This window comes from Cygnus atratus, chromosome 1 (genome assembly GCF_013377495.2).
Source record: "Cygnus atratus isolate AKBS03 ecotype Queensland, Australia chromosome 1, CAtr_DNAZoo_HiC_assembly, whole genome shotgun sequence".
NCBI classification, from domain to species: Eukaryota; Metazoa; Chordata; class Aves; order Anseriformes; family Anatidae; genus Cygnus; species Cygnus atratus.
In genome coordinates this window covers 195,055,997-195,073,978 of record NC_066362.1, presented here as the reverse complement: position 1 = coordinate 195,073,978, position 17,982 = coordinate 195,055,997, and the positions used below count along the sequence as shown (strand labels likewise).

General features: G+C 40.8%; 1 protein-coding gene across 1 annotated transcript in view; it reads left to right on the top strand.

Annotated features, from left to right (window-relative positions):
• Positions 1-8,812: 8,812 nt before the first annotated feature.
• ARHGAP42 (Rho GTPase activating protein 42) overlaps positions 8,813-17,982 on the top strand; it is a 170,306-nt gene continuing 161,136 nt past the window's right edge. Inside the window, exon 1 of the mRNA XM_035542460.1 lies at positions 8,813-9,318. Coding sequence (XP_035398353.1) covers positions 9,165-9,318 — 154 coding nt within the window. The 5' untranslated portion in view covers positions 8,813-9,164. The remainder of the gene's footprint in view (positions 9,319-17,982) is intronic.

Below are 17,982 nucleotides of genomic sequence, written 5' to 3'. Positions count from 1 at the left end.
ATACTGGAATGGCTGACGAAGTTCCACTGCTGTGCTTACTCCCCTCCAAACCCAGCAAAATACCTGAATTTCTCCTGAATCACTACTTACTCACTAGTGTTTCAGAGTCTGATAGTTTTCCTTTACGCTTACCAAGAGCAAGAACAACTTCACAATTATCTCTGATGTTGACTCAGTAGATGCTAAGGGGCTGCAGCAGTAACTTTGTTAGACATTTAGTGATTCCAAAGTTAAAATCACACTTACATGTAAGTAGGGGTCATTATGCAACAATAACAGAGAGTTACAAGCAGAGGCATCCAGGTAAACAAATTATTGATTTAGTTTCTGGTTTATCTACCTCCATGAACATGTGTTTAGAACAATGAGAAAGATTCTTTTTTGTTTGTTTGTTTGCTTTTTTCAAAAATGGCATTTGATTGTTAGATATTTTCTCAATCTTGAATTGCATTACTTTCTACATTAATTTTTCTATAATTAAAGTTAGCCTTTGGGGCAGAGGTAGCTTTTGGTAAATCAGTAGTTCATGTGTCATCCAACATTTCTATCGCAGTGTTTAACTTGGCCAAGTCTAGATTTATCTTTTGGAACTGAGTCCAGCCTTTTACTTGGCAAAATGCTATCATTGCATTATGTGACTTGTCCTTTGAATGGGCATGTCAACTGTGTTCTGCCCACACAGAGGAGATATTAATGATGAGCATACCTTACTTGATGCAAGTGCCCACTATCAAGAATTGTTACTGGAGTCAGCTTGATTCCTTAGCAGATCCCAAAGCTCCCAGAAAAACTTGATGAAACTATACCATAAAAAGACTCCCCGATCTTTTTTTTTTTTTTTTTCAGTTATCTGTTGAGCCAATCTAAATGCAAATTAAGTGGCAGAGAGTTCTAAATTCTAATGACTAAAATTGTCCAGTGAATGGCAACTAATGCAATACATCCATCCATACATCTTGGCCCTACCAATTTTTATGTCGTATCTTACTGACACAGCAAGAATAAATTAGTCTATTTTTCCACTGATTTACACATAATGCAGATTACCACTACTACTTTAAATTTACATATAGTGAAGTACAGACATTAGTCAGAAATCAATAAAGGCCTTTCCTTTAAAGGTCTTATGCACCTGCAAATCATGCGATGAAATTACTAGCTGGAGAAAAATGATGTTGTCTCACTACTGTGTATTAGCAGATCAGGTTCTGCTCCTTAAAGCCAAGAAACATAGCAAAGACTTTATGTGCAGTCCTCTACCAGTTGCCATCTATCACTACACAGCATAGCTGCAACTGCTGTCTCTCTAGTTTCCATACAACAGAGGAACGTACAGTAAAGAAGACAGCAGAGATGTCTGTCCATTTTCTCTCTCATGCTATATTTTCTGTGGCATCCTCTTTCCCATGATCTTCCAAAGTGACTGAGCTTCCTTCAGGAATCTTCTGTTATTCCCTTCTCTCAATGTCTGTACAGTCAGCAGGAACCAGAGAAATCTAATTTGATCCAAGCATTGTTGTAAAGGTATTAGAACAGGTCTGAGCTGAATATACCCTGTCTTTTACATTATCTAGAACCACATGATCACCCAGTTTTTATTTGGTGCAGACATGAAGTCAGTTGACTAACAGCAGGACCAAAATTTGCTTACATATGACTATACCAGTTTCTCCTTTCGTGTTCAGCCAGAGATACAACTTAAGAGGCTAGCAAGGGTGACATCCCATTATGGAACCAGATTCTGGATGTGAAAGGATAATTTTGCATACCAATGTTAAAATTGAATTTTTTGCTTTTCACCTCAGTGATGACTATTAAAATCCTATTGTTTACTTACTTATATCCAATAAACTACCATAAATAATATATGTAAGTTACCTGCATAATAATACTATAATAATGTATGTAAGTTATCTGCATGATAATATAGACACCAAAAGACTTTGGTGTGGTCCAAAGAATTTCCATGCTGAGTGGAGCTCCCTAAAGCAATCACTAAGAAATGTCAGGCAAGGAATTTTCTGAAGATTCATCCCTCTAGAGACTGACACTGTGAATCAAGACTGCAGGAACCTAACATCTAGCATTCCCACTTTGCAGGCAAATACTTTAGCAACTAAGATGTAAGTTATAAGTGAAACTGCTAGTCCTTGTTACATTGCTGTGATTTTTAAGTTGCCATACGTAGTGTTTCATGTAGAATGTTGAGTAGCCTTTGTTTGCTCGGTCTTTTGTACTGTATCAATCCTATTTGGGATTTGGGAGCTGCTAGTCCAAGTGTCTGTATATCACTTGTTTTTAAGCACCTATTTCTTCAGGTAAATGCCATTTTGAGAATACCAGAAGACAGAAACATACCAATTAGGGAATATTCAAACAGGATGCTTAAACAAACACAGCATAGGAGTTACTAAACATTATTTTTAATTTTAGCTTTGAACTTTGCTGTTTGAAGCTTCTCCAAACCGCTTAGAACTAACTTACCTATTAAAAGGACTGGAGGTTTTTCAAGAAATATTATTGATCTGTAATTATTGATTACAATCTGAAACACTGATAGGAATGGAGGTGCAAGTGGACCTTTGTACACAGAGACCAATATCTTAGGATAACATGAGTCAGTACATACTAAATTACAGTTTTTTACCTCTGAGCTATGATTTTGGTTAGCTGCTCTCCTCCTCTAACAATGTTAACTTGCAGAAACAAGAACAACAACAAAAACTTTGGCAGCTATATCATTTAACAATCAGTTAACAACATGGAGATTGTATTCCAAATTAGAGAGTAGTATCACTTTCAGTTCATGCATACAAGGAATTATGAAATTTAGACTTACTTCCTTAGTTCATTTTTATTTATGTTCAATTGGGGGGTGGGGGGAGAGGAACATAACTTGTCAGTGTTAGCCAACATAAACCTAGCATCTAGAATCTTACTTTAATAAGGAGAAACTGAAAACTTTTAATAGCATTCTTCCTAGCAAGTTACTGGGAATCTTGACAATTCCCATGAAGAAACCAACTGGAAACTTAGATAAAACACGATCTTTAGAGAAGCTAAAACAGATTCAAATACTATGTAAACTCTGTACTCTGCTCGAGTGGTGTTTTTGATTCTATTAATATTTTCTGGACTATATAGGTAAAGAGCTTATCTTGCACCCTTGAGCAACTCAAGTGGACTCACAAGCATCAGTGTCCTTGCAGTCTCTAGCCTATGATCCTGCACTCTCTCAAGGGAAAGCAGCAGTTTTCAGAAGACAGAGCAATGCCACACAACTCGATAAGTAATTTTCCCACAGTTATGCACATTGGGCAGAAGAAATAACGAGGTAGTTGGCAGACTCTCTATTCTAAAATATTCCCCTGTAGATGAGAGTCACTCACCGTCCTTGTCTGCATTAACAGCAAAACTAACAGAACTAAGTAGAATCATAAAACTGGGGACTGCATGTGTAGAGTATGAGTAGAAACATACACTGCAGTAAGCAGTACCAATACACATCTCTCCTTTTCCATCCCCAGGCAATCTAGATAATAAGACTGTGATAAGAATATGCCCCAGAGATCATCTAGAGTCAGTGGGGCCATTAACTGGAAGTTTGAGCTCAGTATTTACATTTAAGAAGATGAAGGAGAAATCTATGATAATTGATCTGACCTCATTAACATGTAAGATTTTAGGACAACCTTAGAATAACAAACATAGACGTGGATGAAACAGCACAAAGTTCCCCAGGGTACAGAAAAAAAATATCTCACTTTTCATTCATCTCTTCACAGCTAGTGGTAATATCAAGGTAACTCATTTATTGAAACCTTCTACTTAAGGGACTGGTGCTTCTGCCTGCTGAGGTGTCCAAATGAGTTGTCATTTAGTACAGTCCACCCTCTCCTAGCATACTGTCGGTTTTCAAGAAAAAAGCTTTTTCAGTATGTCTAAGCTATTCCTCAGTTTATCTTGCCTTTAGAAGTCCTGAAACCTCGTGTATCTAGTAGGGTCCACCATCACAATCTTCTCAGGACAATAAAAAAAAGAAAAAAAAATCAGAAATATTATCATATTTCTGCTCACTGTAACACTTGGAACTTTTATATTTCCCAAAAGAATCCTCAAATACCTTGCTTTCTTTAGCATTCCACCTAACTCCAACACAAAACACATAGTAAGACTTATCTTTTTGTGAAGATTTTTTTGTTCATGTTAGTTAACTTCTCTGTAGGTGTGCCAAACAGCTCATTTAGCAGATCCTCCTCCAGACACAGGCATAAATGCTCATTAAGCTCACAGGTTACCTATAAACATTTTCTCTGCCAATGGAAGATAACTTAGGGTTGGGTTTACATCTGACCAAATATAGCTTTATGAAACAAAGGTCATTGCTAACTCACCCATCTTCTTTAAAAAGAAAAGCTTCTTCTGAGAAGAAGGAATGGAAGTATATATGAACTAGTGAGATTTTTTACATGGTATCTGATACATTATAAGCTAAGAAATTTTCAGTTTAGCTACGAATGATATGGATCATTCTGAGAAACATATGGACTCAGTTAAATGGATAATGGTAAGTTATTTGAAGGGATGTCAGACTGGAGGGAAGTTCTTAGTAAATGTTGCTGAGTACGGTTTTAGTCCCGGTCCCATTAATATTTCCAAACATGATCCTGATACCAAAAGTAGCAGTGTGGTTATGGAAATTTTGAAGATGGAACATTATAGAGTAAGAAATGAGTCATCTTGATTACTACAATAATTGCTCTGAACTAAAATGCAAAATACGTGTGTTTGGGACCAACTAGTATTTCTGCTTTAGCTTTGGAATCTGCTGATTGAAAACAAAGGTAGAGAAAGACTTTGGTGGATTAGTAAACTCACAGACATAATTTGGTCATGAGATAGACAAATACGATGTTAAAGGTGTAGCGTAGTAGTGTAGTCATTAATGTGTCAGAAAAAGGCGTTGTGTACTATTTCAGTAGACCATGATCAAGTAACATGAAATCAAACTTTTAATGAGATGTTTTATTTTATGACAGAAATCTATGATTTATTTAGCTATCATGTGGCAGGATTGGAGACAGGTATACGGTTTGCTGGGTGAGGAATTGGCTGGATGGCTCAGCTCAAAGAGCCACAGTGAATCAAATTCAATCCAGTCAGCAGCTAGTCACCAGTGGTGGTCCTCCAAGGCTCAGTCTTGGTGCCAGTTTTGTTTAATATTTTTATCGGTGATCTTGACGAGGGGATTGAGATCACCTTCAATAAATTCACAGACAATAGCAAGTTAGGTGGTGTGGTGGTTTTACCCTGCTGAGAAGATGAACTCCACCATAACCACTCCCTTACTCTCCCTCCTCAAAGGGAAAGGGGAGAAAATATGATGGAAAGGGCTCAAGGGTTGAGATAAGGACAGGGAGACCACTCAACAATTACCACTATGGGCAAAACAGACTCAGCATAGGGAGATTAATACTATTTATTGCCTATCTCTAGCAGACTAGAACAATGAGAACTAAAAGCAAACTAAAAACACCTTCCTGCCATCCACCCTCTCCTACCTCTTCCCCCCAACCAGCACAGGGGAACGGGGAATGGGGGCTGCGGTCAGTCCATGACGCTTCGTCTGCTTCACGGTCACTCTGTGCCCCTGCTCCATGTGGGGTCCCTCCCATGGGATGCCGTCCTTCCCAAACTGAGCCTGCGGGGGCTGCCCACAGGCTGCAGCTCTTCAAGAACTGCTCCCACATGGCTCCGTACCACGGGGTAAATCCCCCAGGAGCAAACTGCTCCAGCACGGGTCCCCCACAGGCAGCAGCTCCCCCCAGACCCCCTGCTCCTGTGTGGGCGCCTCTCCACAGGCTGCAGCTCCGGCGCAGGGCCTGCTCCTGTGGGGGCTCTCCATGGGCCACAGCCTCCTCCAGGCCACATCCACCTGCTCCACCGGGGGCTCCTCCACGGGCTGCAGCGTGGAGATCTGCTCCATGTGGGGCCCATGGGCTGCAGGGGGACACCCTGCTCCACCAGGGGCCTCTCCACGGGCCTCAGGGGAACTTGTGCTGCGTGCCTGGAGCACCTCCTGCCCTCCTACGTTGGGGGCTGCAGGGCTGCTTCTCTCTCAGTTCTCACCCCTCTCTCCCAGCTGCTGTAGCATAACAGACTTTTTTACCTTTCTTAAATATGCTCTCCCGGAGGCCCACCCAGCATCGCTCATGGCTCAGCTCTGGCCAGTGGCGGGTCCCTGGAGCTGGCTCTGATCTTACATGGGACAGCTGCTGGGCCCTTCTCACAGAGGCCTCCCCTGCAGCCCCCCTGCTACCAAACGCTTGCCATGTAAACCCAATACAGGAAGGACTGTTGATCTGCTTGAGGGTAGGAAGGCTCTTCAGAAGGATCTGGATGGGCTAGGTAGATGGGCCAAGTCCAATTGTATGGCATTCATCAAGGAGAAGTGCTTTGTCCTGCACTTTGTTCGTAACAACCCCAGGCAGCAAATATAGGCTTGGGGAAGAGTGGCTGGAAGGTTGCCCAGTAGAAAAGGACCTGGGGGTATTGGTTGACAGCTGGCTGAACATTGGACAAAAAAAACAATGGCATCCTGGCCTGCAACAGAAATAGTGTGGCCAGAAGGCCTAGGGAATTGATTGTCCCCTTCTGTGTGGCACTAGGGAAACTGCACCTCAAATATTGTGTTCAATTTTGGGCCCATGGATGTTGAGTTGCTTAAGAGTAGAGAAGTGCAACGAAGCTGGTGACGGAACTAGAAAATAAGTGCTCTGAAGAGTATCAGGTGGGACTGGAGTTGTTTAGTCTGGAAAAGAGTAGGCTGAGGGGAGACCTCATCATTTTCTACAACTACAGGAAAGAAGGTTGCAGTGAGGAGGGCATTGGTCTCTTTTCTCAGGTGACAGAGTGATAGGATGTGAGGAAATGGCCTCATGTTGCGCCAGGGGAGATTTAGACTGGATATCAGCAAGAACTTTTTCATGGGCAGGGTGGTTAGACATTAAAACAAACTGCCCAGAGAAGGAGTGTAATCCTCATCCCTGGAGGTATTTAAGAGACTTGTAGATGTGGCACTAAGAGACATGATTAATGATAGGACTTGGTTGGCCAAGTTGATGGGTGGACTTGATGAACTTGAAGGTCATTTCCAACCTAGATGATTCTATGATTCAACGACATTACTGCTTTCTAAATTACGTCAAATAAACTTGGTAGAAGACAGTCTTTTCAGCTACTGGATGACACTGAAGGAAGAACAAGTGTGCATAAAATGATTCTATGAATATATGAAAATTAATTTTTTAATAATCAGAGAAGACTATATTTTGAACATCCTTCCAGTAGTTATACTAGGTGGGGGGTTGTTTGTTTATAAGAGAGATTAGATGCTAATGCCTGAAAAAGCAAGGTAACTTGTTAACCCAGTATTTTCCAGTCTTATTCTTCTTATTACTAAAGAAATGAATTTGTCTCAGGCAGCATGTTGATGAGCACAGTTTTGGGGTCAATATGAACTGAAAGAGTCTTAAAAGTGTCTGTTAATATAAACATAGACAGCTTGGAGAGATTCTTACGGGCAGAAACTCTCAGCCCAGTAAAACCAGAGCATTATTACTTTTTTCACTTTAATAAATTCTGCAGGCCATAGAGTTAGAAACTGCATCATATTTTCTGTATTTCTAGTACCTACAGAAATCTGTTGTGAATATGAATAAGTTAGCTTTGACAAACAAAAAGTTTGAAGAACACAAATTGCATAAAGGAACTACAACATGCAACAGCATTGAGCCTTCCCCCATGTTCACAATTGAACTGTGTAAATGAGAAGGCTGAGAATGATTAGCAGGAGTGCATGGACAGCTAAGAGAAGCATCATCTTCTTGAAAGCAATTTTTGGCAAGACATGGGTTGTGCTTAAGATCTTTGTGTGGCTAGTGTTGATGGTTGTTTCCAATGGAGTTGTTCCCGACTTGAAGGTTGTTTACAGACAGTTCTCAAAAAACAGTACATACATTTGTATATGTATCTGTTTAATGCCACAGTTATGTTGGAAAGAATCACTCCAGAAAAACAAAGAACCATCCAAACTGCTTCTGTTCGCTGAGACAAACCCACCAGCATACTTGAAAAACACCACTTTGTTGTCATAACCAGGTTTGCAGTTTCTTCATCTTCAGGTTGGAGTTGGCTCAGCTGTATCCCCACACAGCAACCAGGCACTATGGGTGTTCCTACCGTTTGTTTGCTATTTCCTCGGTCCGCACCTCCCTCTCTCCTCCTCCTTTACCTTTTGCTGCTCTCTCTTCTCATTATCCACCCTTGAAAGAGTGTCGCCCTGCTGCAGGCCCTCACCAGCACAGCAGGGCTGCACTGGGGTGCCATGGCAGATCCCCCAGTGGTGCAAGCGTGCTGGGCGCCACTATCTCAGCCCTGAGCTCCTCCGGCTGTGGCAGCCTGGCTTACAGCTCACCTTTGCCCAGCAAAGGTGTGCCACACTCCTCCACACCAGCCTGTGGTCCTGTATAAATAAACCCTCCTCCTTCCCGCACACAAGTTCTTAAGTTCTTGTTGTAACTGTGCAATACGCTTTGTCTCCTACAGCCTCCACACAGGTGCCCCGCACACTCCGAGCTCCCCTCACAGTTACCCGTCAGCCTTCCTGCCCCCGATCTGGATCCTCCCTCCCTCTGTGCCCCCGAAATCCCCCGAGGCAGGGCAGACGCACTCCTCTTGCCCTCGCTGCCCCGGCCGGGCCGAGCCCGGGTGGCGCCGCCGCTGGAGGGCAGAGCACGAAGGGGCCGGCGGGGAGCGAGGGGCGGGCACTGCCGGGGCCTCATCCCCGCCGTGTGAGCATGCTGCGGCGGGAGGAGGAGGAGGAAGAAGAGGAGGAGGAGGGCTTCCTCGGCCGGGCCGGGGGAGGTTCAGACTGAACTCCGGGCCGGGGAAGGAGGAAGGCAGAGCGCTGCCGGAAGCCACGGAGCGGCGGCGCCCCGCGGGCAGCATGTAGCTGGGTGACAGCCGCCCGAGCGTCGCCTGCCTCCCCGCCGCCCAGGGCACCGAGGGGCCGGTGCTGCGGGTCGGGAGCCTCCCTACTCACTTCTCCCCTCTCGCCTCAGCTCCCGCAGGCTCCCCGCAGCGCCGTCCCTCCGCCGCTGACCATGGGGCTGCCCACGCTGGAGTTCAGCGACTCCTACTTGGACAGCCCGGATTTCAGGGAGCGCCTCAAGTGCCACGAGATCGAGCTGGAGAGGACGAACAAGTTCATCAAGGAGCTCATTAAGGACGGCAGCCTCCTCATCGGGGCCCTGCGGAGTGAGTGGGGCGGGGGGCGGCGGCGGCGGCGGGCGGGCGGGGGAAGAGGCTTCTTTTGTTTGAATGGGCGCCGGGAGCGGGCTCCCCTGCCGGCAGCCGGAGAAAAACCTCCCGTAAACTTTTCTTCCCCAGCTCCGTCCCCGCCGCTTTGCCTTCGTCTGGCCGCCGGAGGGGCTGGGGGGGCTGCCCGGGGCAGAACGGGGCCGGGCGGGGGCCCGGGGGGCACCCGGCAGCCGGGGCCGCGGGTGGGAGGCAGGGAGAGATGGAAGAAGGGAGAGATGGAAGTAGGGAATGAAGGAGGGAGACAGGGAAGGAGGCAGGGAGGCCGGCCTCGAGGGGCTGGAAGTGGTCACTTCTGGGGTATTGAAAAGGTTTTTTGCCCTGGGAGGTGGTAGAGTCACCGTCCCTGGGGGTGTTTAAGGGAAGGTTGGACGTGACGCTTAGGGACATGGGTTAGTGGGTGACATTGGTGGTAGGGGGACAGTTGGACCTGATGATCTTGGAGGTCTTCTCCAACCTTTATGACTCTATGAACGGGGACAGCCGTACCAAAGTGGTGAAGCAGGACTTTGTGTGGATTTGTGTGGAGAGAGTTTATGTTCCCTCCCTCAGTCCTCACTGCAGTTGCGTACTTTTAATAGCAATAATAATGTTACCACAGTTAACATACTAACAAAAAAACAGTTACATATCTTTATTAACTAGCAACTTTGCTAATGATAGCATGCTACTTACTTCGGAAGATTCTGAAAGAAAAGCTCAGGATGAACAGTGCCTTGCTTTTGAAGTTCCGTGAGGTGACAAATGACAGCTTCCCTGAGTGTGAAAACGGCCCTCCCGCTTTGAAGAGTGTAAAGTGAAAATTAAGGACTGCCACCAGCATTACTAGACTCGGCTTGCACTGATCTGTGTTAGCTATTGCCACCTACTTGTCTTTAAGTTACTGAGGATCTCTTTTATACGTTGCCCAGTGCTTGCCTTCACGTAGAGATGACTTACAGCTTCTTGTGCTGTGCTGTGAGATGTTTAAGGAAAAAAAAAAGTCACTTGAAATGATCCTTAAACTATCTACCACGTTGACACAATATGCTATATTTACGGAGTGGAAGGGTAGCAGTATTGCTCTTTATTAGGACGGAGAGCAGGTGTTACCATAAACTCCTCAGCTCACAAAAAACCTAACTGATGCTAACCCAGAGTCTGAACCCAAAGTTTGTCTCTTTAGCTGGAACAGAAAGTCAAATTTTGTTGATTTTTGATGATTTTGTTCCACTAGAAGTGGAATTGAATATTAATTGTACTTTTGCATGTCCCATACTTTATCCCATAGTTAATGTATAGTGTTGTCGTTACATAAAGCAACTACTTTTTGACACTTTTGTCATAGAAGTACACATATTTCTGGACTCATCTTTGTTTTAGGGAGTAGCTGGATACAAGCCAGATGTTAATCTTATGTAAACTTGTATTAAATTCAATACATTTCTCTATCCGTGCCCACAGAACATGATGTGATAGATTACACTGAAAATCTATGTGTATCTATATGTATGTATGTGTATGCACATATAGATAAACATAAACTCAGTGGTACATTTCTCCTTCCAGAACAAAAAAGATTATTTTTTAGATTTACTTTAGATTTTCTTTTTGCTAAAAAGCTTTCTCCATAAAACAGGAAATTGGAGCTTGTTTAAAGTGGTAAACATGTAAGTTTTTATTAAACTTAAGGGTGGTTCTGTACGGTGCTGTGCACAAGGAGTCATGACAGGAGATGATGCCACACTGGTGCTTTTTTATCCTGGTCTAGCACTGGAAATTGACCGCTTTTTGTTCCAGATCAGACATGAACAAATACAACTTTCTTCTTAAGTTGTCAAAGAAAGAATAGTGAAGGATGAACTTTTTTCTTGAGAAGTAATTTAGACCTTGATTTTGAAGTGAGTAATCCCATTATCTTTGTGAAGACTACCTGTAAGTCCTTGCTAGATATAGACCTTATATCCCCATGTTTAACAATTCTGTCCATCTTCAGGGACAAGTGCTATTTCTATCACAAGTAATTGCAACCTAACCTGCAAGTTCCCCTGATTTTTAAGACTTCTTAGTTCAAATGTTACAGTGTTTGACACAATGCTATTGTATTCTATGTGCAACTTTAAAATGCTGTGTGCTATAGAGTCTTTTAGCCTTAGGAAAGTGAGGTCTGTCCTTGTAAGAAATATTTCTACTTGTTCATTACAAATCCCTTAGTTTTGTGACCATGCATTCCACAGAATACTGCCTCAGTCCCTGTGTTAAGACAACTGGGAAATGGCTGGATTTTTCTCAGTAAAACAAAAATCCTTTTTTTTGTACTGTAGACTGTGGTGCAGATGCTGCACAGTGTACTGGTCAAGGCAAATAGAAGTATCTTAGTTTTTCTGAAGTAAAGAACCTTTGACTCATTAAAACATACTAGCTATTCCTACCCAGCTTTAAAGTTGGTACAGTGTAAAATATTTGTGCATTTTTTTTTTAATGATGGAGTAAGTAGTTGGTTTCAGTGCTGAACTCTTATGATTTGATTGTTATGATTTAATAACTTGCAAGCCCTGGAGAACAGCAAGCGTTATTTACCCTGCTTTATGTCTTTAGGTGATCTAGGATTTTTCATTTACATGTCATTTTGGGGGCTCAATCCTGTTAGGGAAAAAATTCAGACTCGTACAGAGCTTTAGTGGAAATGAATTTTGGAATATGTCCTTCCTGACTATGTTTAGGGAAGAGACAGTGAAGTTGACATAATGCAGTTAGAAAATACTATAATCTCTTAAGTTGTCTAAATGTAAGATGAATCTATGGTATGTGCATGGTTTTTTCAGATGGAGTCAAACTTCTATATTAAAGAAAAGTTACAGTACATACATTTGTGCATAAGCCAGTATCTAAATGCAATGTTAAAAAAAATACGATGAGACACTTAAATTGAAGGTAGAACAAATACGCCTAAAGTAGCATGCAGAGTTTTTGCGTTTTAATTGTTATAGTGGTCGCAAGATGAGGTCACTTCTTATTTTAATGTGGTTCTGCTGCATTCATTTTGAAGAATCCTTCTTTCTAAAATAATATGTAGAGCCCTAATAATGTGCTGTCTGAAGTAGCGGTTGACTATTGTGAATGCAGGGACAACAAATAATGCTAGGATTGGTGTCAAATCCTTAGCACCTTTTTCCTAATGCATTTTGCTGTTTCCTTCTCTTTCTAAATATGTAAGACTTCTGGGGAGTACACCAGAAGAGCGCAGATCATACTGTCCAGTTTAATTATAGGTGGAGACATCCCAATCATATGGTCATTGTGCTTACTTCAGCCTTATCCTGCAGTTGGTATCTCAGTGATAGACTGCATTTCTTGTTACATCAACTGAGATGCTTAATACATTGTTCTCTCTTGAAAGGCTCATTTTATGCATGTATGTTATCTTTCTACAGAGACTTAACTCTGTGTGTAGGGGCAATTAAGTAGGTTTGTGTATTTTTATTTGGTACTTCTGGAGGAGGGTTTCCTTGTCTTTAACTTCCAAGTTAGAAAAAAAAAGAAAAAAAAAACACAAAACTTTTTATAAAAAGTAATCTCTCTGTTACAACAGGTCTTCTCGATTATTAGGTAACACTTAATTTTGTAATTTCTTCAGGCATCTAATTTAAAAGATCTTTTAGATACACGTTTAAAATGCATATGCTTAACTTGGTGAAGTCCACCCATAGCTGGACTCCTGAACCTGAACTCCTGAAATTTTTCCTTTTCATTGATTCTAGCACATTCTCAGTTAAAATATCAAATCTGTGTTTCTTGTACTTTTTGCTAGTATTGTACTTTGTAATGTCCTTCCTTACTAGTAGATGCTTTGTGAAAAAGCAACCTAGTCTGGGGAGTTGTCATATAGATTATGTAGGAAATTCTATTATAGAAAGACTTGTATACTTTTAATTTCTATAATAAGGCCTACTGGTCTGCCCAAATTGTTTTGAATATTATATTAAACAATCCAAAAAAGTAACTTATCTTGTTTGGATATCTCATGGCTTATTGCTGTGCAGAAGACTTCAGTTCTACCCTCTGATTTTTTTAAGGCCTTCTTTCTGCATCTTATTTGCCATTTTAGCTATAACCTTATGCATTCAAAGATTTGAGCTGTTTTGGTTTAAATGGTTGGAAGTTTAGTGTATTCACAGTTGATTTAAGTAATGCCATACCTTTTAAAGTGCTTTAAATCGTAATGCAGAGCTGCAGTGTAATGTAAAAGTTAACAGATATATTTAAGTATTTGTAATTACTAGCAATCTTTACTTTTTGTTAGTGTTGTCCTTTTTTTAACTAGCAGAATTAGTAACTTGAAGTATTTGATTTTATTTTGCTTAACACATAGAGAAACAGGCACAAGATGAAAATACCATCTTTTACAAGGGGATTGTGTTTTTTACTAGGGCTTTTGTATAAATTCCACACAGAAAAGATGATCTCTAAACTGTTTTGACATACAGTATTCATGAGTGATTTTTTTTGTCTCATAAACCTAATTATAAAAGTACAGTGGTGAACCTGGCAATATATACAGTAACCTTTGAGGGAAGCTGGGTGGAAAAAAATAAGGACAAAATTAGTGCATAAGAAGCTATGATCTTGTTATTTCTCTTGGGGATTTTTTCATGTAAAAAAAAAAAATAAATGTATCTTTCCAGAGAGATGCATTTTTTCCAGATATCTTGGTCTCACATGTTTTCATGTGCTTATATCTTTAAAATGGCTTTTCCAGATTCTAACTGGAGCAGAAGTGAGTTCATTGAATAATAGCTGCTGAAGTTTGGTAGCAGTCATTCTCATTTTTTAATTTAGTTTCTAAGTAAAAACAACCAATTCTTCATACTCCATATGTGATACTGTGACGGGGAACATGGAATCATAGAAGTATGGCTTCCTCTTGAGAATTTCAGGCATAATTCACGTCGCCTTTGCAAATGGATTGCTTTTAGCTGTTTTAGTCATATACTTCAAAAATGCATAACTCGTCTTTCATACTTAGGTTGGGTGAGCAGCAGGGCAATACAATAGCTTGCATTTCTTAGTCTCTAAATAAATGATCCATTGCCTCCAGGTTGAAAAAACAAAACTTTGTACTGCTTTTTCTACTGTCCTGTTCAGCTCCTGCTGCTGTTGCACTGAGTGTTCAATGGATTATGGACGTAATTCTCAAAAACAGCTTCAACAGCATTCAGCCTTTCATGCAAAGATACTAATGATAAGCTGGTTCTTGGCCAGAGAAGAAGCTTAATTGCTTCCTCTAGTGTTTAAAGCAGCTGCAGTCTGTATTGTATTATATTATCTTTAACCAAATGTATATGGAGAAAGCAAATATTAGCATGTCGTGGTCTGTTACGAAGCACTGTATTTTCTGCCTATCATATGATTTTGAACCAAGAAAGCCTGAAAGGGAATTCCCATGCCATCAGTAACAACTACTGTGTTACTAAGTCCTGAAATGACTCAGCATGGGCGTTCTTGTGTCTTAACATTGAAACAGGTATTCTGCAGAGAAAGCTTGTAACTGGATGAAGTCAGGTTACCAGAGGAGTAATTTAGTGTTTACAAATGTCATATGATGTCTCTGCTTTAAGAAAATTCTTTTTTTTTTTTTTTTTAAACTACCTTTTTTCAAACTTTTAAAGTGTTTACTGAAAAGAACAAATTTAATCTGTTTCTTAGTGGTCCAATTGGCTTTTTGTCTCTTACGTGCTTCATTTGCTATGAATAGGAGAACTGTATTTATTAATAAGAAGCCAGCTGCTTCATGAATATTGTCTTTACTATAATGGAAAATATGATGCTGTGGTCACTGAACTTGTACAGATCTCTTGGGTTTTCGTGGGCCGAAGCACTACAGCAACTTGCAACTTCCTGTAATGGTAACTAACTTATCAGTTGTCCTCTGTGAAAAATACAGAGGACAATACTGTTCTTCTTTCTACTGAAGTGATATGTGAGGCAGTGCTTTTTCTTTGCTTTTATATTTTGTCCTATAATGTCAAAACGGTCATTATACATTTGGAATATGGGGGAGTAAGGTATTTAGGAGCATCATGGATTTCTTTGTTGTTAAATCAAATCTCCTTCTAGTGTTTATCATGTAATTCCTACTTGTCAAATTCAATTTTAAAAGCAGTTTTTATCCTTACTCTTTCTTCTGGAAAACTGTTCTAGAACCATGTTACTCTGAGGATTGAGTAACTTATTAAAAATAAATTTAATCTGGAAATCCAGACTTGTTTATGCTCGTTTTCCTTTCACTCTACTCTTCTGCACTGTTGTTTATTTGTATTTGCCTGTGCAATAATCATATACTTTTGCTAGACTGAACAAGCTGTTCTCATCCTCTCTGCTAAGGGTTTCTCTGGTTGCTTGGACATTTTAGTAGCTCTTTTCTAAACTTTTTTGAAATTACTTTTAAATATGCAGGACAGTTGAATACAAAATGGTGGAAACAAAACTGATATGGTGATGTACACAGGTTTGATCTTTGGTCATTGTATTTATGCTGTGAGAACATCAGTTCATTAAATGAAACCAATGCTTATGGTCCTCTATTAACTGTGTGATGCTATGAATTCCTCAAGCATGATGAAAGGTGAAAAACTTTTGGGATCTTATAAGAAGCAGCAATAAAGTAAATACGAAGCTTAAGAAAAATAACTTGACCTTCTTCCCCATTAATAAGAGGTTGGAGTACTGTTGGCTAATAAGTTAACCTTCTGTTGGCACCCCGTGAATTGCAAATAACTTTCATTAGAAAGATAATATGTTTCCCAGCACATTATGAACTCTGGGCTCTATTACAGTATGGTTTTTTTTTGTTGTTTTTTTTTTTTTTTTCCATATCAGTTACATGTTATCAACCTAAACTGGTTCCCTGTCCTGACTTTTGCAAACTTGTCTTTCACAGGACACCAGAAGCTTCAACAACGTGTTGTTGTTACAGTCGTGTTTTGCGTAGTATAATTCGGGCATGGGAAAAGAGTATGGAAATTCTGTATGCCTTCAGAAGTCTTATCTTCTTTTAGCTTAGTATTCAAAGCTGGATACAAGGTGCTGCAATGTGTAGGTTGTACATTTGATATTTTGCAAGGTGCTTAAAAGAGGTTTGGATGCCAGGTGTGCATTGTAGTGTCTGCAAAGGTACTCTTCTGATCACTGAAAGTTATTTTGTAAGTGAAAACAGGTATTGCCAACAGAACTATTTTTCTTCTGTAAAGAGCCTTTAAGTGAAATAAACATAATGAAAAAATAAAATGCGTAGAAGTAAGAAGACTCAATGTGATTTGGTCCTGTAGAATCACTAGGACAAATAAGCCTCTTTTTCTAATTATTCTTTGCCTTCTGTGCTTTCTTTCACCTTTTGGTTTCCCATAGCTGGGGATGCAGCAAGATACGTGCAGGATCTTTTTGCCTCCAATCAACAACACAAATACTCGTAGTGGGTCAAATTTAATTTTTGTATCACTTGCTATTGTTTTTAGTAGTGTTGCTCAAAACAAATTCTTAATGAGTGTAATCAAATCTGTTTTCCTTAGCTGTACCTTTGAGCTTAGATCTTGTGGAGCCACAGTCAGCTTTGCTGATGTTGTTTCATGAACACAGAGGGAGCGATTGGTTTAGTTTGCTAATTAATGTTCTTATGGGTGAGATGGAAGATACAGGCAGATGCTATTTTAACAACAGGTCAGCAGTGGTGAGCAGAGTTCAGAAGTTATTCTCCTGTCTACTGGGAGAAAATGATGCCCCTAAGTCAGGAAAAGGATGTTTGGTTGAGCTCTTACAGTAGACAGCTGAAGTAGAGTTCCTCAGAGTTAGGAATCTGTTAGAGATGCAGATAGGACTGCATCTCGATAAACGTTGTTCTCTGCTTTCTCCCAGCTCTCTTAAATGACCGTATATTCCACTGATGCCTATGAACCGTGTATTTGAACAGCTCATTTCCTATATATATTTTTTGTTGAGGACCAGATTATCTCAATTAGGATGATTCCAGTAGGCTAAAGGATGCCTAAAAGAAACAAAAGCAGCGATACCTGTGTACTGCTTAGTTAAGGCAGGAGGCAATCTGTTAAGGAAGGATGATTTTTCCTGTGCCATAATGTTAGGAATGGGGATTCACACAGCTGCCTCTGTTAGCAGATATCCTTGTGGTTCTATAAAATGCTTCACCTGACCTATCTGTCTTCTCTGTGTCTCTGGCTCCACCTTCCTCATAAGGAACAACAACAGAAAAACCAACAGACCAACCCAACCACAAAACAAACCCCAGCCTTGTAAACAGCCTCTGAGGTCATTACACTTACTACCATGGGATAGTAGTAGTAACTTTCTACTGGGCACTCACTGACTTTGTTTCCCAATTAACTGTACACCACACAATTAATTCATGGTGGGATCAGGTTGGTCTTTTTTGCACCTATTTCAAATACGTGGTTTTTCTTCCTCTATCTAATAGGCATCATCCTTTCTCACACACCCTTCTATCTTAGGAATCCACAATTTAAGATGTGAAAGAGGAACAAAACCAACACCAAACCCACAGAAGTTATTAGCCCTTAAATCTGTGATCTGCTTTTAGTATCACTATTATCA